The sequence below is a fragment of the Panthera uncia genome (genome assembly GCF_023721935.1).
Source record: "Panthera uncia isolate 11264 chromosome A3 unlocalized genomic scaffold, Puncia_PCG_1.0 HiC_scaffold_11, whole genome shotgun sequence".
NCBI classification, from domain to species: Eukaryota; Metazoa; Chordata; class Mammalia; order Carnivora; family Felidae; genus Panthera; species Panthera uncia.
In genome coordinates, this window is record NW_026057578.1 from 3,572,928 (window position 1) to 3,597,986 (window position 25,059).

The window sequence follows — 25,059 nt, forward strand, 5'->3', positions numbered from 1 at the left end:
TATATATTTTAATATATTTTATAGTATTAACTTTCTTTTTATATATAAAAGTATTTTAGTAAGCTTAATTTAATTGATGCGTCTTACGATAGGAAGTGATAGAAACTAGAATTTATATGTTTATTTTTTAAAATGTATGTTTACCTTATTTTGACACTAAGAAAAAATTTTTAATGTTTATTCACAATCTAGATCCAGGAATTTCAAGCTGCAGCTACAGAAGCCTGTGTGGATAATTCAATAAAATTGTAGGTGTTTTTATTATAATCGGATGGATCAGAGTAAAATAAGTTTCTCAGCTGTTCTTTTTCTTCAGTATGTCCTCCCAGTTTGTGTGAGAGGCTCTGCCATACTGAGAAGAAGGATGGGGAACGTTGTTGGTGGGACTGCCCCCTGACGTTCCTGACGCTTCGGCCTTTACTCCTGAAACTGACATGTGCGTCCTCTGCACTTGTCATGTTAGCTGTGCGTGTCCGATGATGAAGCTGGAGGGACTCAGTCCTTCATCCAACCTTGTTATTTTTATAATGAACCGAGGTCAGAGAGGATGAGCGATTGGCCAGAATTATACAGTGAGCTAGTGAAAGAGTAAGGCTGAAGACCCGTGTCTAGCTGTTCGGTGCATGTTACCTTAAGGAAAAAGTAATGAAATTAAAATTAATGCATCTTTTTGTTTAAGGATAGGTTTGAGGAATCATGATGAACTTGAATCTTCTCTCAAAACAAAAGATAAAAAAGTAAGTTACAATATCCTAATGTGTCCGTTAAGAACTTTATTTTAAAAAATAATTTTCTGGGGCACCTGGGTGGCTCAGTCGGTTGAGTGTCCAGCTCTTCGTTTTGGCTCAGGTCATGATCTCACGGTTTGAGATCGAGCTCTGCGCTGACAGCACAGAGCCTGCTTGGGATTCTCTCTCTACTCCTCCCCCCGCGTATGCACACCCTCTCTCTCAAGATAAATACTTAAACAAAAATTTCCTGTGCCAGAGATGATCACAGATCTAGAAAACAAAAATATTTGGGTTTCTCCCCCTCTATTAGACTGTTCATGTGCCCACTATGACTCTGTTATGGTCTCAGAGCTATTTGTAAGTCATCTACTAACAGAAGATATGATAGCTTTAGTTACTTTCTTTGATGGCATCAGCTCGTGTCTGTGTGGAAGTAAGCTGTTTTAACTTTCAAACAACAACAAAATAGGAATCTCAGTCTCTGATCTGGGTTTCTGGGTGATTTGTCTGTCTGGATATGTGTTCTTAATGCCAGGTACATTAGTATGCTAAAAAATTAAGTTAGTTTTTCTGTTGCTTGGGTCGTTTCTGTTTTTTTGTTTTTTAGCTTAACTTTAAAAAAATTTTTTTTACATTTATTTATTTTTTATTTTTATTTTTTTTAACGTTTATTTATTTTTGAGACAGAGAGAGACAGAACATGAACAGGGGAAGGGCAGAGAGAGAGAGAGACACAGAATCTGAAACGGGCTCCAGGCTCTGAGCTGTCAGCACAGAACCCGACGCGGGGCTTGAACTCACGGATCGTGAGATCATGACCTGAGCCAAAGTCGGACACTTAACCGACTGAGCCACCCAGGCGCCCCTACATTTATTTATTTTTGAAAGACAGACAAGCACAGGTGGGTGAGGGGCAGAGAGAGAAAGAGACACAGAATCCAAAGCAGGCCCCAGGCTCTGAGCTGTCAGCACAGAGCCTGATGCGGGGTTCAAATCCACGAACTGTGAGATCATGACCTGAGCCAAAGTTGGATGCTAATCCAACTGAGCCACCCAGGCGCCCCTAGCTTAACTTACCTTTAATGGTATATAATGAGACACGTTTCTTCATCTATTATATGGATTCTTTTTTTTTTTTTAATAGATTGTAGCAAATCATAAAAAGAAAAATCTCTTTAGTGATACTGACACAGAATACAGATGTGATGACAGCAAGACCGATGTTAGCTGGCTGAAGGAACCAAAATCAAAACCACAGCTGATAGACTATAGCAGAAATAAAAATGTGAAGAAACAGAAAAGTGGCAAATCAAGTAAGAAATGACTTCAGAGAAATATTGGAAATGATTTTACCATGTCAACTACTTAAAATGCTTTGTTGGCTGACAAGTATATCTGTACATTGTTAGTGTTGATAACTATGTAGTCTTATGAGTAGAAGAGTAACTACACCACGACACTACAGTGGTTTTGTTTTTTGTTTTATTTTTAGTAATATGGTTGTGTAGAAATTATTTTTTTTTACTGGAATCTTAAAGACAGAAAATGTGATTGTCGTATTCTTTGGTTCATGCATACTCTTCACCATTTGTCCACTCGTGGCCTGCTGTTCTACAATTGTTTAGCAATTATTGTGGATAGTGTGTTATTAAATACTCATGAACCCAACACTCTAAGCAAAAATCAAATCTTGGACATGCCATTTCCTGTCACAGCTAACACATGTACTTTTTAGGAATGCATATAAAAACATATTATAAGGAAAACCATTTTCTTGCAGAAATATTTTTGCCTAAATCTTCCACAGAATATCTTCCCAGCATATGGCTTTTGCTTTGTCTAGTGAATCTCTTAAAGCAGTTGGATAAGAGTTTGAGGTATGGGTTTTTTGGCTAGACATATGGACCATTTTCCTAGCTTGTTTACTAAAACACAGAGATTTTATATATTCCATTTTTAAAATAAGACCTTTTAAGTTGATATTTAAGAGAACCAGCCTTTACTTTATGTCAGGATAAATATAACCAATAGTAGCCTCTGTGTATGTGGGGGGTGGGGTGCATGACGGCGTAAACAGAAGTAAAAACAAAAACCTGGAAATGAAGCTTGGCACGTATTGGTGAATGAGGCTGAATCTTGAAAAGAGATGAGGCCTGTCATCTCCGCCAAGACGAGAAGCAGCAGAATCATCTTAATACGAGAGAGAGAGAGAGAGAGAGAGAGAGAGAGAGAGAGAAGTCTGAGACAGCAGCATGTGCTGGTGCGGGGAGTGCAGTGGGGGCGGGGGGGGGGGGGTGGCCAGAGCCCAGACAGGACCTGTGAGAAGAGGCCGAAAGATGCACTGCACCTGCTCTGGGCAGCGGCGTGGTATCAGCCAGGAGCTGATAAAAGTCACATGCTCTCAGGGAGTTTATACTCATTTGTAACATCTTGAGACACTCAAGGTTAGAGTACTGTAATCAGTACAGACTTTAAAAAAAAATTGGACTTCTGAGTGAATGGTTTTGTTTAAACGGCTGCATGTCTGCAAGTCACATGTAGGGACTGGCTTATCGCCAGGATTGGAAGACCTTTCTCCCAGAACTTCATTGCTTCCTTGGCTTGGATAGTCCCATTTCTTAGGCTTCAGAGAATATTCAGAAAGTTGATTGTGCCTGAAAGGCAAAAAAAGGAATAGGGACTAAAGCTACTCTCAGGAAATATGGATGAATCTTAGAAACAATGAGGGGCGAAAAATAAAGCACACCGTAGAATATTACATAGGAGAGGATACTGTTTTATAAAGTTCATTATATTGTTTAGGGATACATATCTGTGAAGTAAAACTTTATTTTTTTTAAGACCAAATGAATGAGAAACAATTCACGATAATGAAAATACTCCCTTTTGGCAGAGGGGATATTGAGCCTCAGAGAGAGTACACATAAATAGATAACATCATTATCCATAATCTAGCTTTTAAATTGATAGATGCATAGGTGTTCACTTTATAACTCACATTCCCTCTTCTCACGCATGTTGAAGAAGTTTCATAGTGTAAAGGAGAAAAGAAATTGGTCATTTATATCCTACCAAACACTACAAAGTTATCGATGTCAGTTTAGCCTCAAATCATCTCGAAATTCAAATTTTTGAATGAATTTAAATATGTATTCTTGTTATGATTTTAACTTCTATGCAGAAATATTCTAATAAATTTTAATACCAGTTCTAATCTATTTGAAAAATGTAACTTTATTTTCTTGCATTGCAGGACCATCATTGGAAAGGGGACAACCAAGATCTAAAATGGTAAAACCAAGACGTTGGTGTTCAAACATCCCTTGAAAATTATTTTTCTCCTAGCATGTAAAAAACCTCATTTTTCATGTTATAATTTTATCCTTGTTGTTGTTTCTCCATAATTGTTCTAGCCTTTGCATGCATACTCTTACTTTCTGCCTTTTTGAATCATGTTGGCCTGTTTTAGGTCTATTTTATTTTGTGATTCTAGTACCTATAGCTGTTCCTCTTTTTTCCTCTCTTTCTCTTTTTTATGTAAGTTAGGTAATAGATATACCAGACCCCGCAGAGCTTTGGTGATAGGAATAAAAAAGGTGATGGGGAAGTTATTTGGACGGAAGGATAAAATCCAGTATTTTTAAAATATTAATCAGGAATTTTATAAAATACAAATATTTTATGTATTGTCACAGGGCCAAGTTTATAGCAAATAGCTTGTATTTCTTACATCTCACATATTGACCTACTAATTCAAAAATTTTTCTCCTAAAGACACCCAACAAAAACACCACCAAAAAGGTAGAGGAGACAGTTCCAGATGGGAGAACCAGACTTCCACGAAGAGCGGCAAAAACCAAAAAAAATTACAAAGATCTCTCAAATTCAGAATCAGAGAGTGAACAAGAATTTTCACATTCATTGAAAGAGAAATTGCTAGTCAAGGTAAGTAAATAGATATAATTCAGATTAAAAATTTCTAAAAAGCCTGTTAAAATACTAAATAGAGAATGTATTTTTACAGAAATGTCGAATTTGTCACATTTTAAGATTGAACCTTCTATATGAGAAATGTTATATGCTAAAAATTGATCTTTACGCAGTATGTTAAAATGTGTGATAAGTTGGCATTAGTGTTACAAAACAGATGTTTGACTCTAGTAAAATTAGAACTTTAAGATAACATTTTTGAATTAGAAAAGGGCTTGAATTTTTCCAAATTATACGTCAGAAAAGTGCAGACTGTTGGAAAGCTGTGACTCTTTCTGTTGAATGGAAGCAAAAATACTAGATCTGAGGTTCTTCCCACACACTGCCCACCTGTGTCTATCCTTGACTTCTTTCTGTCTCTTAATGTTACAGACATATCCCCAGCCGTCTGTGCTTGAAAGCTTTTTTAACAAAGTCAAAAAAGAAAAAAAGAAAAATAGTGCTTATAGTTTGCCAGGTGCTATTCTAAGTACTTTATAGATTTAACTTCTTAAAATCTCTTAAGTACCATAGGTGACTAGTACTATTATTGACATCTCATTTTACAAATGAGAAATTGAGGCTCAGAGAGATGAAGGAACTTGCCCAAGGTCACACAGCTAGGAGGTGGTAAAACAAAGGTTTGAACCCAAAGAGTCTGGCACTGAAGGTAGGTCTGATCATTACACTGTTCTGACTGATGGCACATAATTAAAGTTGTACCTCCCTTTGTTTGTAACCTTGTTATTCTTTACTTGGAAGACTTTAAGGACTTCATAACTTACGTCTGCATTTTCTATCACTTCTTACTTTAATTTACTCTCCATGTAGTCAGATGAGTCTTCCCAAGCTCCCTGTCGTCATCTCCCTCTTCAAAGAAAAACGCTGACAGTCTCTATGTGGTCAGTGCAGCAGAATACCTTTGCAATCTCATTTCCCCTGCTCCCCGGTGTATGCTCAGAGCTGAAACAGCCAGATGGGCTAACCTGGGACTCCCACACTAGACTGTGCAGCTCCAGTCCCTGCACCCTGTCGGGGGGGGGGGGAGGGGTCTCCCCTCACCGTCTTCTCTATACCTCCCGAGCACGTCAAGTACCATGAAATCCAGGAACTGTTTCTAGTTTCCCTAAACTGGATATAACCTCCTTACGGTGCTTTATTTGCATTTCTTAGGATATTATAGTCCATGTATATTTTCCTATGAATTTGTCATATGCCTTCTACACGCAGAAAGTCCTTCAGTACTCATGTTGAAGCCCCTGTTGTGCTCGTGTATAGTAAATAGAAGATATTTGATATTTCAGCATAATTTGTTTTATGCGTCCAAGTATAAATTTCTTGCATTCAAGTATAATTTAAAACTTATCAATACAATTAGGAGGAAAATATCCATTCCAGAAGCAAAACCATAAAGCTGCCAAAGAAACAGAAGAAAGCCTTCTCTGCCGAATCACAGAAGGATATATCAAAAGAATGGAAAAATTCATCTCTACTAAAAGATGCCGTAAGAGATAATAGCCTTGGCTTATCTCCTGTATCTTTATCTGGGAGCCCATCATCTATAGAAGTCATGAGATGTCAGTATCATTTTTTTCTTTTAAATATTCAACAAGTTTCTATTATAACTCTGTGAAAACAGAGTTTGAAGATTAATCTTAAATATGTGCCTCAAAATTATAGGTAGTCAAACTTCATTTTGTGAACTAGTTAATGCTAGTAACTTAGTCTTTGCTAAGTAGATGTGGCAACGGTGTCACTACGACACTCAAGGTTTTCATGGGAGGACGTTAAAGACCAAATGGTTCAATGTGGAAAATACTTAATGTACGTTTACAAATTGTAATGTGAAAGCTTAAATCAACTTTTAGGTTTTTAATCCCCAGACACATTTAATGTGAAAATAATGATGGGGATTTCTACTTTTTCTCTTTTACATTTCATTGACAAAAAAGTCTGCAAGGAACATCCTAGTCATACCGTGGACCCATAGTGGATTATTTTTGAGGTTTGCTTTTATTGAAAGACAACTGACAAAGAAAAATTCATATTCTTTGGAGCTCTGGTACACACACACACACACACACACACACACACACACTTTTCTAATATAGTAACTATAAGTTTGCACTTTTTTTCTGTTCTTTTTAAGGATATTTTAAAGCATTTCCAAGTATCCATAAGTTAATATATACTTCCTCCAAAGTAGCTATTTTGTTCTTTACTAGAATATTTTCTCAGCGCCCAGGACCACTGACATCTCCGATAACCGCACACTGTAACAGAGACACACATGCCCTGATTTTATCTGAAAACTAAGAGTCCATTTATACTAAGACTTATTTCAGCCATGAATTTCCTCACCTATATATGAAGGATTTAGATAAGATGATTTCCCAAGCCATCTCCAACCAGAAAATTCTGTGACTTTATAACAGTTCTGGCTGTGATGTCAAAATACTCAAGATAATGCTTAGGTTGATCATAACGGTGCAGCTCATACTATAGATATTTTTGTTTGAGCTTTTGAAAGTTCTTATACTTACATCTTAAATGGAGCCATTAATATTTTTCTAAGCCTTACAAATCAAATGATTTTAATATAAATTAAATTTATTAGAAATTTATCTTTTTAAATACAAAGAAGATGAGGATTTGATAAATCATTGTAGTCTTAGAGTTTAACATCTTACTATTTCCAAAGCAGACATCAATGATAATACCTGTCATCTGTGTTTTGTGAGGCAATATAGGTATAGAGAAAATAACAGAGAAGGATTTTACTCAGGATTATGACTGTATAACAAAATCCATATCACCTTATCTGAAAACTTCATCACCTGAATCTTTAAACAGTAAATATAGAGTCGGAGGTCCAGCAAAGTCACCTAAAAACAGTGACAAAAATGTATGTGCACGAGAACGTTGCTCACCAATTCCACGATCCTTCTTGTTGGTAAGAATATACGCTATTTTCCTCCTTTATCAGATCTATCTGAAGTGGGGAAATCATTTCCCTCTAATTTTAATCAAGTACACATTGCTTGTCCACCTAACTTAGGGTTCTGGGTTTGGTCTGTGGGACAAGAATAACGTACTGGTAAGTAGAACGGCCTCTGTGAGATTGATAGACTAATTAGCTGTCCAGGAGGAAGGGTGTGGTGGCGTGAGAAGTAGCGAGTGTGTCTCTTCTCAAGGAATGATCACTTCAACAGAGGCACTGCTCACTCGTCTATGCATCAAAACCACATAGTTCATGAATGAGTGAATATTAAGATGAACAGAGTTAGTGATACAGTGGAAAATTCTTCATTCTTCTTCTCTTGTGTATTGTTACATGTACCATTTCTTCCTAACGTGTAGGTATGTTCAAAGTGTTGTAAAAAGACATTAAAGATAGGAATCAATTATGGTCAAAGTGAGGTTAAAATACTATGCCTACAGAGAAGAGTTGTAAGTTGTGGATACTTCGGTACCAGTTTAAAACCCACCCCACTGCCATCCCCTTTTGACTTGGGTTGTGTAGATGGCTTAATTTGGAGAATTTTATAGTTCTCTATAGGTCTCTCTATAAAGTTATAGAACTGATTGCCAAGATAGTATAACTGGGTATAGCTGAAAGAGTTCTGAGTGAGACAGAACTGCATTTAAATACTTGCTAGCTGTGTAACATTTTACAAGCTAATGAAGCCCGCTCTACCTCAGTTTTCTCATCTGTACAGTAGGGTTGTGAAAAATTAGTCTGATTGTACAAGCAGAATACCTGATACGTAGTAAGTACCCAGATACGTTATTTTCTTGATGTGTGTGGACCTCCATATACGGACATGGAATTAACGAGAGTTCAGTGTACCCACAGCCCAGATAGGAGACCTCTGATAAAACCAAACTCTGTCCTATCACTTTGAACCGAATATTTGTATTTCTGCAGGATTTTAAGGTCCTTTTATTCTGTTTAGTAGTTTTCACAGAGCATATTTTTCTAACCAAATCTCTTATGAAACCTCCAGTGTGCCAAACAAGTAACAGTGGAGCTACACCATGTAAAGCAGACAGGTCTAAGCCCCCCTCCTGGTTAACTCCCAAAGCACCTTTGCAAGGCTCGCAATTGCAGAACACCAGTTTTCCACTAGGTCACCATCCCATGGTCCTTTGCCGTACCATCGTTCGTGTCCCTGAATCCTTTAATCCCTCCAGTGTCCCTCCCGTCTTGCAAATCTCAAAACGTAGGGGATTCCCTGCCCACTTTTCTTTCAGGCTACGTTGTACTAGTCAGAATTTTAATTGTTACATATTCATCGGCCATTTGTTTCCCGTTGACTGTTGACTCTGAGATATTAGAAATTTGCTATATAAATTAGTTCTGTCAGCTTATACTCTCCGACACTCTCTGTGATAGTGGCAGTTTTCTCTACAGTTTTAACCGTTACCAGATGTTCTGTTTGTGATCACCAATCTGATGTGTAGTGTATAACTTTGATTTGCATTTTACCGATTAAAAACATCAGTGAGTACTTCATGTTTTTTGGCCATTTTGTGAATTGCCTTTTTTTGCTAATTTTTAATTGTTTGACTTTTTTTTTTTTTATAAACTTGTAGTTCTTAAAATAGTCTAGATATTCTAAATTGCTTATGTATGTGCAGTGCAAACATTCTTTTTCCAGTAGCTATAATTTCACTTAAATGAAAAAAAATTTCCATATGACAAAACTTGTTATAATGGAATTTACCAGAGTCTTTCTGTGATCAAGAAATCCCTCAGCTATGGTCATATTTTCCTTTCTTGTAAAAATGTTAGTTTTAACTTCTAGGTTTTCAGTCTTTCTCGGGCATTAGTGCAGCATCATACATGAAGTGCCTTCCTTTGTCCATCGTTCGTAATGCTAATCTGGGCACAGCCTAGGCAACCTGGAGGGCCAACTGCTGGGCACTGTTCCGTGTGACTGGCCAGTCTGTCTCTGTGCTAATGCCCCATTGCTGTCGTTGGTATAGACTTTAACACTTGCAGGCTGTTTCACCAACCCTGCCCCTCTCATTCTTTTACTTAAAATCTTCATGGCCCTTGAATCATCCATGTAAATTTTGGAATTACTTTGTTCAAGGGAAGAATGCCATTTCCTAGTATTGATACTGGGTGCTTTCTCACCCATATATTTTTCTTTCTACATTTTGGTGTTATTGCCAAAAAATGATGCCAGATCTTCCACAAAGAAAATTAATTCCTGTATTTTATGGATTTTCTTTTTGCTGTACTAAAAAAAAACCTTAAAATTTTTTTCTGGGTTTTTAATGTTTTTGCTTTGTATAGAAACACTATGGATTTTTATATCTCCACCTACCTTCACTAATTTTGTCATAATTCCCTGCCTAGGTTCTCTTGGATTCTGGATATAGACAGTTACTCATGATAACTTGTGTATTTCCCATTCCAGTCCTTATACTTAAGTTTCTTATTGTTAAGGTGACTGTGACCTCTGGGGAAATGTTAAATAAATGCCATACTAGCAGACACACTTACCCATCGTTTTTGGTAGATACTTATCAAATTAACGTTGTAGTTGTCCAAGGACTTTTTCCCTTTTTGTTATAAATGGGTGTTGAGTTTTAGCAGCGAATGAATTATTCCCTCGAAATATAAGTAGTTTTGGTTGAATATTGTTGTGGTTTTGTTTTGGGTTTTAAATAATTTTCTAATTTCCTCTGGGTTTCTGTAGGTCTTGCTCATTCATAGCCCAGGCATACTCCAATTTATAATACTGTTGTGCATAGAAAAAATAATAAGTTCCGTGGTGCTTACATAAGAAACACATAATTTTCCACCAGCTATTCAGATGGAAACACAGTTTGGGAAAAAACAGTATATCAAAGTTGAACTTGCACGTAACAAAGAAGATCACATACAGGAGCAATAGAGGTTTGAAGGACACTATAGCCATCAGACTTAAACTAAGATGGTTCTTATAAGAATCAGACTACTGGCCCTAAACGATTAATATATTTTAAATATTTTTCAACGGTTATTACTTGAAAATCTGATGTTCAAAGTATTTCCATGTTTAAAGATCATGGAAAAAAGTTGAAATTTTTGAAATGAGAAGTTGTCAGTTCTCAAATAGTGAAGATATAGTTGCTGAGCCACTGACATGTATTTGTAATGGGGACTTTCTGGTTTCACGATTATTTAGGAATCGGTTGAACTTCGTGCCACTACCACAGTCCATAGCCCATCAACAAAAATATTTTTAGTAATCTGTAAGACACAGAACGGTAAATGCAAAATTTTACAGCTTGGCGGAGGAGGGCTGGGAAGGGACCTAAACAAAAGTATCTGAAAAAAGAATGGACGATTGCAAATTGACTTGCTTTAGGGTTTGAGAAGGATGATCAAAGGTGAAGCCAAGAGGACTTACAGAATTTTTTCCCCCAATTTCTAATACCTGTTTTAGGGAAATCATTCCGCGTCTCCACTATCTATGTCTAGTGAAGGAAGAGAGCAAATACAGTGCGACATTCCTTGTGACTCTACTCATGTATCAGGTTTGTAGTCACAGCAGTGCTTTAAAAACAACATTGTTGAACTACTATGCAATTTCACTTTCTAAAGGAATTACATTTTAAGTCATACCATTTATTCAATGTGGCTAATGTCAAATTGAAAATAAGCTGGAGAGAATTTAATGTACAGCTGCCTAAAACAATGCAAACAAATAACTGAAAGGCTTTTTTAATAAAAGCAAGAAAATTATTAGGTTATTTTTGATCAAGATTGTAGCGCTATTGTTTTTTAACTGTTCCTAAGGCCCCACACAGCATTTTAGTCGCAAACGAATGTACATAGAAGAAGATAATCTAAGTAATGCTGATGTAGTAGAAGAGGAGGAGGAAGGGAGAGTATACTTGCTTCCCAAAAAACTATCCAGAACTGAAGACACAGACAATCACACTTATAAAGGTAGGTAGATCAAATGCCTGTGTCAAAATGCAATTAATTGTGGAAGATGGTTTTTGAGATCTTAAATGATACACACACCCACACACACACACACACAAAATCCCCTTTGTAAAGAGAACTTTGGATAAGTCTCATAAGGATGATGCTCTATCACCAAGTTCACTTTATGTGAATAATATAGTTAGTAAGGGTCTTTGTGCCCTAAATCTTCTTTTTAATTCTATTACTGATTACCACGTTTTACTAGAATGTAAATTTACAGATACATTGGTATGTCACTAAATATTTGGTTATTAACATGGAAATAGTTAAAAAAATAACCATTCCATTTCACCGTTAACATTTTTGCCTCAATACCCATGCCAAGAGGATTTTTTAGAAATGAAAATATTTTTAACTACCTTTTATGTCATATTATTAGATCACACATAGAATCTGAAAATAAGATTTTTGTCCTCAGCCTCATGACAAGGCTAAATTTGTAATAATGCATATCTTCAGCTGATTGTCTCCATTTTTTAGTATCTGAAAGTATATCTCCGTTATCAACAAATGACTTGTCTCTTCCTGCGGAGAGCTGGGAAAGTGAAATTTCAGGTGTGGGGATGATGTGTGAGAAGCTCAATACAGAATTTAGGAGGAAATTTCATGTAAGTTACCATTCTTTAAATGACAATTTTATACCCAATAAAATAATATGCCACCTGTCTACTAGACGAGCACCTCGTTTGATCCTTTGGCAACAACACACCCGTTTAGGAACTCGCTTTTCCTCACGGACTGGTGAGAAGCGGAGTGATTTGTCTTCTAAGCCTGGTTTCTCTTCTCAAGTCTGTGCATTTTCCATAGTCTTTCTTTTCCTAGATTCTTTATTTTCCTTTTCAGTTTACCATTTTGACCCTTCCGTGCTTTTTCTTTTGGTCTGAACAATTTTCTTTCCGTGCCTCATGTTTTCGTTGCGCGGAGATGACAGCTAGCAAGGTTGCTGCAGTCGAGGAGGAAGCCAGAGGAATCCTCTCGCACTGCTTTACCAGGTCACTGCTTGTGGAGCCTTAGCCACTGAGGCTCCAGTGAGGTGATGTTTGCAAAAATACTTTCTAAAACAATCAACTCTTGTTTTCTCCACCTACCTCTTTATCTCACATGCCTGTGCTGGGAATACTTGTCTTCGCCTCCTGTTAACCCGTGTGGAAAAACACCTTTTATCATCAGCCCCTCTCTTGTCTTTGTCCTTCGTCTGAAATAAGATTCTGTATATTTTAATTATCAAAGGACAACCTATAAACAGAGAAGCCGCCCTGATTTATGTGTATCTGTTCTGTTCTGCATCTGGCTAGATCCAGCAAATATATGTTTTTGTGGAAGACATTCTGAGTGTGAATTTGGGCTTTGTTCCTGAAGAGAATTATAATCACTAGCGTTTTTATAAACAGAGTGTGGTGTCCTTATGGAAACAATGATCAATTCAATCCTTAGAATTTTCTTGATGGAACCAGACACTGCCCTGACTGAGCTTTTTTATTAACACTTCAGTTTAAATCACCAAGTTTTTCATTTTTTACTTCTCTGAGTTTTTCTTAGTCATTTGCATGGTAAAGGCTTTGTTATTAACAGTCTTGGTTAAATTATTATTTTGTGAAGAGTTTTCAAGTTAAAAATGTGTTTTTCCGTTTAAAAAAAAAAATGTGTTTTTCAGATCCGCCAAAAAATGATGGATTATTTTGCAAAGCAGTCTTGGAAAACAGCTCAACAACATCTGACCAACATGAACCATCAGATTCAGGAGTACAGGTCTGTACTAAAAGCCTTTTTTGCAGTCTTCTGAATGCTATGGTTTAAAATTTTTTTTCATTTTGTTTCCTTAATAGGATCAAAAAACTCGATAAATTCCAATTCATCATCATAGAGGAGCTGGAGAATTTTGAAAAAGATTCACAGTCTTTAAAAGATTTGGAGAAGGAATTTGTGGTTTGTGCTTTTAAGAATTTTTTTTTAAAGAGCCACACTCAGGAAAACTTCTGTTAATTTTGTTCTTTAGAAAATTGTTTTAGGGGTGCCTGGGTGGCTCAGTCAGTGAAGCGTCTGACTTTGGCTCAGGTCATGATCTCATGGAGCATGAGTTTGGGCCCCACACCGGGCCCTGTGCAGGCCTGCTTCGGATTCTGTGTCTCCCATTCACACACACTCTCTCTCTCTCTCTCAAAAAATAAACATTAAACATTAAAAACAATAGTTTTAGGTTTCATATACACACACTTAGAGACTGAAGCTTATGATGAGTACCTTTGATAATATGGGGGAAACCCTGAGACAGTGTATGACATCTAGAATATGCTCAGCATCTAGCCAAGTTTATTTAAACTAGGAATAGGAACATAGGAATTCTGCAAGTTTTATTTTTTTGTATTTTTAAATGTAGGAATTGGGGGAGAAGATACTTCAGAAGTACAGTGCCTATCAAAAAAGTGAGCTGCAGAGGTTGGTGTGGCATTCTTAATGACTATGACCTATATACACTTTCAATTTTTAAATATAAACGTAATTGCAATATTATAGCAATTCAAAAGTGACTTCCTCTGCTAGGCTTCACCACTTGAAAGCGTCACTGGACAAAAATGTCTTCTACAACACTGATTACGAAGACGCCGTTTTTACATCTGAGGTACAAGCTTTTTTACACTCCTATAATCGATACAGCTTCGCTGTGAAAATGTGACGGTAAACGTCATGGGTGCAATACTGCTTTACAGATGTGCTCGATGAAGGAGGACATGAAGGTGCTGCAGGAACAGCTTCTGAAGGACACGGTGGGTCGGCTGCCCCCTGGGGTTCACGTGCTTCCGTCTCTCGTAGCGGCGACTTCTCCCACAGCCTTTTCTCCTGTGGGGATGGAGAGAGGCTTTCAGCCCAGTGGGTTGAGTTCTCTAAACTGGAATAATGGGAGCAAGTCGAGAGTACGATAGTCACAGAGGTGATTTAAATGAGTCCCTCCTAAGGGAGTATCGGTTCGGAAATGTTTACATGAGCTAAGAGCGTAACTTCTTTGTTCTTTGTTCTGTACCCAAGCACTGTACCCGGCAGCAGGCCTGTGCCTTCTGAAGAAGGTGTGCCAGGACAGAGCCCCCAGAATCGCTGTCTGCTTGGACAGCAGGACTCCATTAACTTAGATTGGATGATGGAAGTAGTGGACTTTGACCCAGAGGTCTAGTAGCCCAGCAGCTGCATTCTGGGGGAAAAGACCCTTGGAGGGGAGGGGCCCAAAGGCACTGCTCTCAACGATGGCAGACATTTTCCATGTAGACTTGAAGACTTCCTGTACACAGAGCACTAGTGTACTTGCTCCATTAATAGAACCCCAGCAGACTGTTGTGGCGAAGACGGTCTGGAGGGGAGCAGTCTAGAAAGAAATGTCAACAGCAGTTTGGGCTTTAAAAGACCGGATCTCTACATTGAGCGCCTAGAATATCCGTGTTGAGCCCTGAACTCCGGAGACACCTAGCAATAGATCCTGGGGGGCTAGACAGAATGAGCGCTGATACAAAATACCTTTAGGAAAGGGGTTGTTTTGAAAAGAATCCCTAATAACAGCTAGCTTTTTTCTTTCCGTTTGATGGTTTTATAGTGATCATTTAAAATCTAAGTGTGATTTTTTTTTCCCCCCCTCCCCGGCTATAGCAAGAAGAGGAGCTTCTCAACGTACGCAGAGGACTGATGTCATTATTCATGGCTCATGAAAGAAACGTTCATGTGTGATGTCTGGGTGTTAGCGATTAGTTGTAGCCACTTACCCCTTTTTGTGTATACCAGGAAATCCCACAGTGGCTCTACCGAGAGAAAAACAGACGTCACCCAGGCAAGAGTACTTTTGTAGGAGCCTCCAAATCCAAAGAAATTGTTGTCTTATGGATGAGAAAGAACCACTCTAACATGACTCCAGCCTCAAAAGACCTTTGTCTATATAGTACTGTTCTTTTTTTAGGGAAAAATTTTGGGAAAACCAAATAGTAAAAGGAATTTTGCTTGTTTCTGTAGGACTATGTATGTTGGACAGACAAATCTTACTGAGTTAACTATACTCACAAAACTAGTTTCTTTAATAAACTAAAACTTACCATAGAAAATGTACTTTTAAATGAATACAGTTTGGACTAAATATAAGGTATTACTAGTTCGGAGTATACTACATGCAATAAAAACTTGGCCCTGCTGAGAAGGGGGAGAAGCCTCTGATTTCAGATGCTTACCGGAGTGTGAGTCGGTACTTCTGGCCCACTGCTGGAGAGTGTATTTATTCAGTTATGGCACCTGTATTAGAAGGCATTAAACAGCCTATAAGAGTTACTGTATTTTCTAAATATTTTAATTCCAGGTAGATACCTTAACTCCTAAGCATGCTCTTTTGACAAGTACTTTTTAAGCTCCTTCTATTCACTATAATATTTTGCTAGAATATAAAAATACACTTAATGTATTAAAGTTGAAATAAATGCTGTGCCACTTGGATAAGGATTATAAATAAAATGTTATGAATCATTTCCCCATTTTACGAACATCGGATCAGACGAAACATCCTTGTACAATCAGACATCTGAAGTATGAAATTAAGCAGCCTCACTCACTATTTTAATGGTAGCAGAGAATTTTGCTACTACCAGCATTGAAGCAGCATGCTAGAAGTGGCTTTTCTCAGTCTGGACAAGCAGAGGCAAACCCTTTCCGTCTTAGCTTTATTCCATTACTGATAGGGTAGCAGGCATTTTATGGCACGAGACCGCGACAGCCGTCCGACAGTAAATACTGCCCGGAGGAGTTGCCCTGCGAGACATGAGGGCTGCTCGCCTGACGACCCACCTCCCTGCGTACCTCCTCTGCGGCCACACTCACTGTACGTGGACGCCAGCCCGAGTGTGAGCTGTGAGCTGGCCAGTGCCAGTCGTGGCTCCCCCTCTGAAGCTCCCGTTTCCAGCCTTCTTACCGCGCCGACCTTTGTCGCGTCTCTCCAGCTTGCTGTCTAGCGTGGTCTGGGCTGTTGACGCCACCACTGCTCCGCTAAGCCTGTTCCCTTCCTTGTCTGTCTGTGCTTCCTTACCTATTCTCGGCTCTTCAGTCGAAAAGAACTCTCTCCTCTCGCTGCATCCGCTAATTCACACCCCTCATTCCACAACCTGAACGTCAGGACGGCACATTTCAAATGGCTGCTTGACAATCCTCACTTGCCCCTTTTAATTGGCTTTGCCTCTTTTCCGGAGTATCGTTGCATCTCAGTACCTCTGTCCTTCGTTCTTCCCCCTGTAGCTGAGGGCCTCACTTCCCACTTGCCCATCCTTGCTCCCTGAATTCTGACCTGTTACCTGCCAATACCGGCATTTCCCGATTTCCCACGTGTTCCAGTGGCACATGTGCCTCTTCATTTAAGGACCGTCCCCACCAGTGCTCTGCATTTGACCGTCTCTGGCATCTCTCTGCAGGGTGTGTAGCCCACACTTACTAACACACACACACACGAAACAAAACAAGGCCTTTAGCACCAAGCTCCCCTCTGACTGCTGCCCGTCCCGTGTAATTCTCTACTCACCTCCACACAGAGCATAGGGAAAGAATTTTCCCCAGTTACTATCTCAGCTTGTACACTTCTTGCTTGTGCTTCACCCTCCCTCAGCCCAGCTGCTTTACTTACTATTTCCCCGAAACGACTTTTTATGAAAATCATCAGTGATTGATTTTACCAAGTTTAATCTCTATCTTCTTCTTAACTCAGCTTCTCAGTGCTTTGTCACCCAGACTTGGCCTGGCATATTTTCCATTCCTTGTCTCGCTCCCGGCTTCCCCTTTACCTCTGGATGTGGGGCTCATTCCTCAATCTATACTTCCTCCTTAGGTAACTGCATCTGGTTCCACGTAATCACCATCTCTGTGTTGATGACTTCCAGATGTATCCAGGTTCTGACCCTTGCTTTGGACATCAGCATCTCATACACACTCGTTATTGACAGTTCTAACAAGCATCTCAGGTCTCAAAACAACCCTTGATTTCTCTCCCTTGGCATTCCTTCTCAACACCAAAGGAAAAATAAACATCGTCTCTCCATCTCAGTAAATGTCGCTTTTAGCCACCCGACTATGCAAGCCAAAACCTAGAAGGAATTTCTGATTTCTCTTTTTCCCTTAACTGAAACTAAGTGGCCACTTAGTTGATCAGATCCTGTGGATTTTACTGCCCAAGTATGTTCCAAATGTGTAATTTCTGTCACTTGCACAGTCACTACTATTGACAGTGTCACTATTTCTCACACAGACTACCATACCAGCCTCCTGAATGGCTCTCCAGCACTCACACACGTGCTCCCACAATACTTTATTTACTTTGCAGCCAATATATTCTTGCTAAGTCATAAATCCTAGCGTGCCACTTCCTTACTTGAGACTCCAGTGACTGCATCCTCTTACCTAATGGGTCAAAGAATAAATCAAAGGGAGATGAGAATATACTTTGGGACAAACAAAAATGCAGCATCCTGGAACTTCTATGACACAGTGAAATCACTGAGAGGGAAGTTTACAGCTGCAAATTTATAGAAGTTAAAAACGAAGAACTCCAATCAGTAACCCAACTTTAAAAAACTAGGAGAAAGAGTGACCCCCAAAGTTGTTAGAAGGAAGGAAATAATAAAATATTGGAGATTTAAGAAAAAAACACAGAATAGAAAAGCAATAGAAAATCAAAACCAAAAGTTGGTAAACCATTATTAGACTGAGATACACAGAAGACTAAAATTTCTAAAATCAGGAATGAAAATTTGGGACATTACCACTGACCTTAAAGAAACAGGATCATGAGAATACTATAAAGAGTCATATGGCAACAAATTAGATAATTCATGGGAAAGTGGTGAATTCCTAGAAACACAAACTACCAAAACTTACTTCAGGAGAAGCAAAATCTGAACAGTCCTATAACACGTGAAGAGATTGAATCCATAATCAACAAAGAATTCTACCAAGTATTTAAACAAGAATTAACACCAGAAGATAGAAGAGAGAACGTTCCTAACTCACTCTATGAGATCAGCATTCCCTTGCTCCCAAAATTAAAGACATCACAAGAAAACTCCAGACCAGTATACCTTATGAACACAAGGTAAAAATCCTCCACAAAATAACAGCAAGCTGGATTCAGCAGCACATTAAAAGGAATGCATTTAATGAAGGAGGTAAAAGATTTGCACATGGAAACCATGAGATGTCAGTAGAAATTAAAGATCTGAGTGAGTGGAAAGACATCTTGTGGTCGAGTGCAAAACTTAATATTGTCAAGATGGCAGTCCTCTGAAGTAATTTACAGATTAAATGCAATCCCTGTCAAAATGCCAATGGCCTTTTTGCAGAAATAAAAAAGCTGATCCTAAAAATCAAATGGAAATGGAAGGGGCCCCACAAAGCAAAACAACCTCAAAAAAATAATACAGTTGGAATACTCACACTTTGTAATGTTAACACTTAACTACAAAGCTGCATCAATCAAAATAGTGTAGTGCCTCAATAGGGAAAGATACCTAGGCCAGTGGAATAGAAACGGTGGTCCAGAGGTAAGCCTGCTCGCCTGTGGCCAACCGAGTTTCATCGAGAGTGCTAAGCCATTTGGTGGGGAAACGAACAATCTTTAACACATAGCTCAGGACAGCTGGCTAGCCCCATGCCAGACAGTGAGGTTGTGCCCTGACTTTACACACACATAAAAGATAAACTGATCCAAAATTCTTAGGAAAGTACAAATTCTTAGGAATAAACATAGGAGTAAGTCTTCATGACCTTGGATTTAGCAGTGGAGTCTTAGATAAGACACCCAAAGCACCAGCAACATAAAACAAATGGGACTTAAAAAAAAAAATGAAAACCTTTGTGCAAAAATACTTTAATAAGAGTGAGAAGACAGCCTACAGAATGGGAGAAAATGCTTGCACATACCTGATTAGGATCTAATATTGAGGCTATGTAAAGAATTCTTACAACTAAGCAACAGAATGACAGATGACCCAATTAAAACATGGGCGAAGGACTTGCGTGACCATTTCTCCAGGGAAGATGTACACCTGGCCAACCAGCACACGAACATGCACAGAATATCATCAGTCGTTAGGAAATTGCAAGTCAAAACCATAACGAGATGGCACTTCACACCCACCAGAATGGCTAGAGTCAAGGAACAGAAAACACGCGTTGGCAAGCTTGTGCAAGAATTGGAACCCTTGCGTGTTTCTGGGGAAGTAAACTACTACCAGCCGCTGTGAAAACCAGTTTGGTGGTTCCTCAAGAGTTAAATGTGGAATTATCCCATGACTCAGCAATCTCACCCTTTGGTATCTACCCTAAGAATTGAAGACATATTTAACAAATACCTAAGAATGTGTACCAGTCACAACGGCCAATGTGGACACGACCCAAGTGGGCATTAAATGAATAAACATATGTAGTGTATCTACACATGGACTATTTACTCAGCCACAAAAGGAAGAAATACTGATTCGTGTTACAGTGTAGACGAGTTTCAAGAACATTATGCTAAGTGAAAAACTAAACATGAGGTTACACCATAGAACTGGACTATTATGCAATCTCCAGAATATGTAAGTCCACGGAGACAAAGCAGATGAGTGGCTGCCAGGGGCTGGGGGAGGGGGAAGCTGAGGAGAACCTGCTTCAAGGGTACAGAGCCTCTTCGTGATGGAAATGTTTTGGAACTAGATAGAAGCAGTGGTTGTATGGGCTTGTGAGTGTATTAAATGCCACCAAAGTGCACTCAACATGGTTAGCTTTAGGTCGTCTGAATTGCACCTCACTTTACTTCAAAATGAAAAACCACCACCCACAAAACCTCTCCAGAGGTGTCCTTTGCACTTTACAACCCGCCTTTATAGCGGGACCTAAAAGTCCCCACATGAGCTGGCCTCTGTCCCTTTCCTCACCCTTATTTCCTACTCCTCTCGTTCAGACTTCAAGCAACGTGTCTTGAACAATCACATTCCTACCTTAGAGTCTTTGTTCCCAGGAACTTGCTGTCCTTCAGGTCCCATGTAAGTGAGACCTCTTCAGAGAGATCTTCCCTCACAATCCTGTTAATGTTAAGATCACTCCAGAAATTTCTTTCTTCTTCCCTTCCATAACCCCACTCCTATAAATCCTACAAGAACAGGAAGCTTGTCTTATTCACTTGTGAACAGTAACTTACACCACTATTTCCAGAACCTAAAAAGTGCCCTAAAAAGCCAGCTTGCAACAACGTGAACAAGTGAACAAATGTAGCATTTCTAGATAGGACTTTACTGAAACCAGAGAGGGCCAATGTACCTAAAACTCAGACCCTCAAATTTTATGGAGTTGCAGCATTCCCATTAAAATTGATAACAAAATATTAGCCAATCAGCCACTTGAGCCTCTGTTAGAGGACACATACTGTGCTCCACTCTAGACACAGATGAGTGAGAGATCAACCCTTTCCTTCTACTTAAAAATGAAATTCAAGGTAGTGATGCAGAATCCTAGGGACTTCCATTTGCTTGGCCCCTTGGAAGAAATGTGTAGGGGTATCAATTGTGCATAGATGTTATCAAAGAAGAAGTTATATTTTTTTTATGGCTGGGCTTGTAATGTTTAGTTTGGGGAGGTTTTAAAACACATCGGGTCAAAATATCCATGGGAATATTCTAAAATAACATCTAGAGGAAAAGAATTCAGTACATCCCGCCCCCCCCCCCCCCAGGAATACAGATGTTTACTTTTTAGTGTTTATTTTTGAGAGGGGGTGGGCAAAGAGAGAGGGAGACAGAATCGGAAGTAGGCTCCAAGCTCTCAGCTGTCAGCACAGAGCCCGACGGGGAGCTCGAACCCACGAACCAGGAGATCATGGCCTGAGTCAAAGTCAGGCACTTAACCGACTGAGCCACCCAGGCACCCCAGGAATCAGATGTTTTTAATGAGATTTGTCTGTTGTGCTATCTTGAACTTCAGATACTATAATTTTGGTTTATGCTGCAATAGCATTAATTTTAAATGCAAGGGAGTTGGAGGGGTGAGGGTTTTCACACTAATGAAATGCCTGCCTTAACATCAATAGGGCCTTTATTATTCACCTAATAAAATGTGCATTTTATGCAAGTCAAGTACTGTCAGTATGAGATTACAATGAATACTGATGTTTGGGACAGATTTCATGTTTAAACGGTTTTAAGCTTATTTAGAAACAATGTAGCTGTTTCGCTTTGTTCTGTGTAGTTGATTTTTAACATTTTCTATTATATATTTATTTAAACTTAAGAAAAATTAGAGCAGCCGTTGGTAAATTATCTAAAAGACCACACAGGAAATGTTTTAGGCTTTGTGGACCAATAGGAAAATTTGAGTGCCGGAAGCCGAGCTATCCAACCGGCCTGATGGCAGGCCCGGGCGGTGGACGGATCGGGACTGCAGGGCAGCCTGCCAACAGTAAAGCTTCTTGTACTCCGGCTTTTATGTAATCTTGCCTTAACAAAAGTACCTGGGGAATTATGTGTTGGGGAATTGCCCTCGATAGGCCTCCTGGGAAAAGAACCACTGGGAAAGAAAGAAGGTTCCTCAAGGAGACTGTGTGGCCTTACATTTAGCCCTTGCCACCCCCTATAAAGACTCCTCTACCCAAAGGAAGGATAGCCTCATACATTTCCCAGCCAAGGAAGGAACAAATGGATTTGAAAGTCCCACTCTGGCAACAAAGGAGTGTATCTGTGGGCACAAGTTACTCCAACCCCTAGGCCCACTTGGCCCCCAGGAGGCATTCCAGATGATGACTGAACCTAGTCGGTTAAGGTACAGAATGGTTCATTAGTTCCTAGGTGCATTGTCTCTCTGAGAATGTGTAAGGCGTGGGTTCCTAAGGCCCTCTTGGCCCCCTTCTAGCACCTTGGACCGAGGCGAACACTTTTGTTCCTCAAGCCACAAGTGGTTCAGGGAAACAACTAAGAGGTCATGTCCCTGTAACTGTTCCACTTGAGGTGTTGAGAGATAAATGACCTTTCATGAAAACAGCAAGGCAAATGCTTTATAGATTATAGATAAACGTAGATAATGAAAATAATGTAAGAAATTAATAAGCAAAGGGCAGGAGGGAACGTTATGAGAAAATTACCATGTTATTCCTTAAAGGGTGATTATCCATAGGAACATTTTTAGAATCCGGTAATGCCAGAAAACATAGATGACGCACAGTACAAGGAAATTGCCAACAAATATGCCACGTTTGCCACAATAAAGCGGCCAGTTCAACGCACTGCTGTGGTCTGTGTTCATTTTTATTTTTGTTCTATTTTTTTTTTCACCTTTTCGCCGACGCTGTTCATCCTTCGGGAACCCCTGGGCCTAATGGAGCAGGACTCTGGCATTTGAGAATATATATATAGGTCTTGTATAAACATGTCAAGTTGTAACCGTTTAAAAATGTACGATCCATTTTTAGCCTGCAGGGCATTAAAAGGAAAAAAAAAAAGGCAGGCCAGATTTGGTCTGTGGGCTGTCGTTTGCAAGACCCCTAGTGTAGAAGAAAACTTTTAAAGATCAGCTCTCTTCTTTATTATAAATTTCTTTCTTAATGTATCTTACTACTTAACAAAAATAGTGATTTAAGTCAATTTTGCATTAGCAGAGGCTAATGATAATGTTAGTTAACTAACACAGAAGTACGACTTCTTGATCCTCCTATTTCAAACACGTTAAAAATAAATGATCATTATAGCCAATAATTTATATTTCTTACCTGGATTGCAACTTAACACCATGTTGGTGTAGGTGTATCGCACCTCCTCGACCCAACCGAGCCGTAAAGTGGTAACTATTCCAGAAGAACATGTGGAAGAAAGAGAAACTTTGCGGCATTAGTATAGCCAAGCAGACACGTAAATCCTTGGCTCTACAGACGTTACCAGACAGCCCCAGATGCCACCACATCCTGATACCACAGACGGCGAGCAGACCCTCTGAGCGGTACTCGACTGTGCGGGTTCCATCCAGGGCTTCATTCCACAGTAAACTGGAGGTCCCCGGTGACGAAGTCGGCTCCAACCTCAGCACAAGGCGTGAGGCTCCCAGCTGTGGGGGGAGTTCTTCACCCAGCTGTCAACACCACCTATTGGCCGGTAACCCACTCACGGTTACCGTCCACGAACTCATACTCCGTTCTTTAACAGCGAGTGGAAAGTTCAAGAAAGCAGACAAGGAATCATAACTCCCATGAGGAAACAACGAAAGTAGAATTCTGATCACAATAACACATTAGGAAATAGTAGCAACAAACAAATGTAAGAGCAAGGTGTGAGGTGTTCCCGAGACCGTCTGTGCCACACCGGGGGTCACCAGTGTCACCCGGTTCTCTGGGTGGAAGGCAGGGAATGGACCATTCTCTCAGGGCACACACCTGCGCTGAAATAACACTTCCAGTATATGTATCTTTGAAAAAGAATAAATGCATTTAGAAGGCAATAATGCATATATAATAGCATGTTTCTAAGAATTATTAGCATTATGCCACATCCAGCTTTCTCTCCCATTGCCTATTGTCAAGAAAGTGTGATTTTTAGAATTTCCCTGTTCACCTTCTTTCATCTCAACTGAAAGACTTAAAAGTTATTATTCTAAACATAAAACAAGATTGTTTTTCATAAAGCAGTGGACCTGATAGCTAGTAGCTTTTCCATTGTTCAGTCTAACATCATCTAAATATGAGCTAGTGATCTGTTCCTGAGATCACTATCAATAAGTCCACAGAAAAATTAATTTATGGTAATTCACTGTTTAGAAATATTTTCATATGTTCTGTTGGACTCTCAACATGTTCAGTTTCTTATCAACATCTCAGAGGTCTCTTTCACACGAAAAACTGAAAAAAATCTCTGGAAAAGAACTTGGGTAAGTGGAGATTAGAAGCATGTGAGACTAATGATATAATCAATAGAATTATCCATTACTGGACTTGAATTTGCTATTAAAGAACTGTGGGTATGTAGCTAAAAACTTGGATTTTCATCTCCCAGAATTTAGACTTGTAATTACCACATATTTCCACAAGATGGACTTCTTGATGTTAGGGTTTTGGGTTCAGGGGGCTTTAGACATTTCAGTTGTCTCAAAATTATTCATGTATAATTTCAAAGCCCCTTTTAATGTTTAAAAATGTAGTTTTTACAAAGACTTATAATGTACTATTTCTCCTATATTGGATTAAAACTTGGTATTTCTAAAAGTGACTTAATTTCCCCCATAAAATAATCAATTATGGTTTTTAAATCTGTTCAACTGCTTAAAAACAATTTCTTTAACGACTTCATGTTGTTACTTTAATAGCTGATCTTATTTTGTAAAAATTAGAACAAATGATTTGTGAAGTCA

The 25,059-nt window shown here is 39.0% G+C and overlaps 1 protein-coding gene across 6 annotated transcripts in view; it reads left to right on the top strand.

Annotated features, from left to right (window-relative positions):
* SYCP2 (synaptonemal complex protein 2) overlaps positions 1 to 20,450 on the top strand; it is a 73,830-nt gene extending 53,380 nt beyond the window's left edge. For 3 of the 6 annotated variants that reach the window (XM_049650524.1, XM_049650520.1, XM_049650521.1), the window contains exons 27-42: positions 193 to 248; positions 680 to 737; positions 1,876 to 2,044; positions 3,985 to 4,022; positions 4,506 to 4,676; positions 6,079 to 6,277; positions 7,442 to 7,653; positions 11,144 to 11,234; positions 11,497 to 11,649; positions 12,172 to 12,299; positions 13,346 to 13,440; positions 13,518 to 13,617; positions 14,069 to 14,127; positions 14,233 to 14,311; positions 14,400 to 14,456; positions 15,325 to 20,450. In XM_049650524.1, the coding sequence (XP_049506481.1) occupies positions 193 to 248; positions 680 to 737; positions 1,876 to 2,044; positions 3,985 to 4,022; positions 4,506 to 4,676; positions 6,079 to 6,277; positions 7,442 to 7,653; positions 11,144 to 11,234; positions 11,497 to 11,649; positions 12,172 to 12,299; positions 13,346 to 13,440; positions 13,518 to 13,617; positions 14,069 to 14,127; positions 14,233 to 14,311; positions 14,400 to 14,456; positions 15,325 to 15,402 (1,743 nt within the window). In that variant the 3' untranslated portion in view covers positions 15,403 to 20,450. Of the gene's footprint in view, positions 1 to 192; positions 249 to 679; positions 738 to 1,875; positions 2,045 to 3,984; positions 4,023 to 4,505; positions 4,677 to 6,078; positions 6,278 to 7,441; positions 7,654 to 11,143; positions 11,235 to 11,496; positions 11,650 to 12,171; positions 12,300 to 13,345; positions 13,441 to 13,517; positions 13,618 to 14,068; positions 14,128 to 14,232; positions 14,312 to 14,399; positions 14,457 to 15,324 lie in introns of those variants that run through there. The other 3 variants (XM_049650525.1, XM_049650523.1, XM_049650526.1) reach the window with 2 other exon arrangements.
* The last annotated feature ends 4,609 nt before the right edge of the window (positions 20,451 to 25,059 follow it).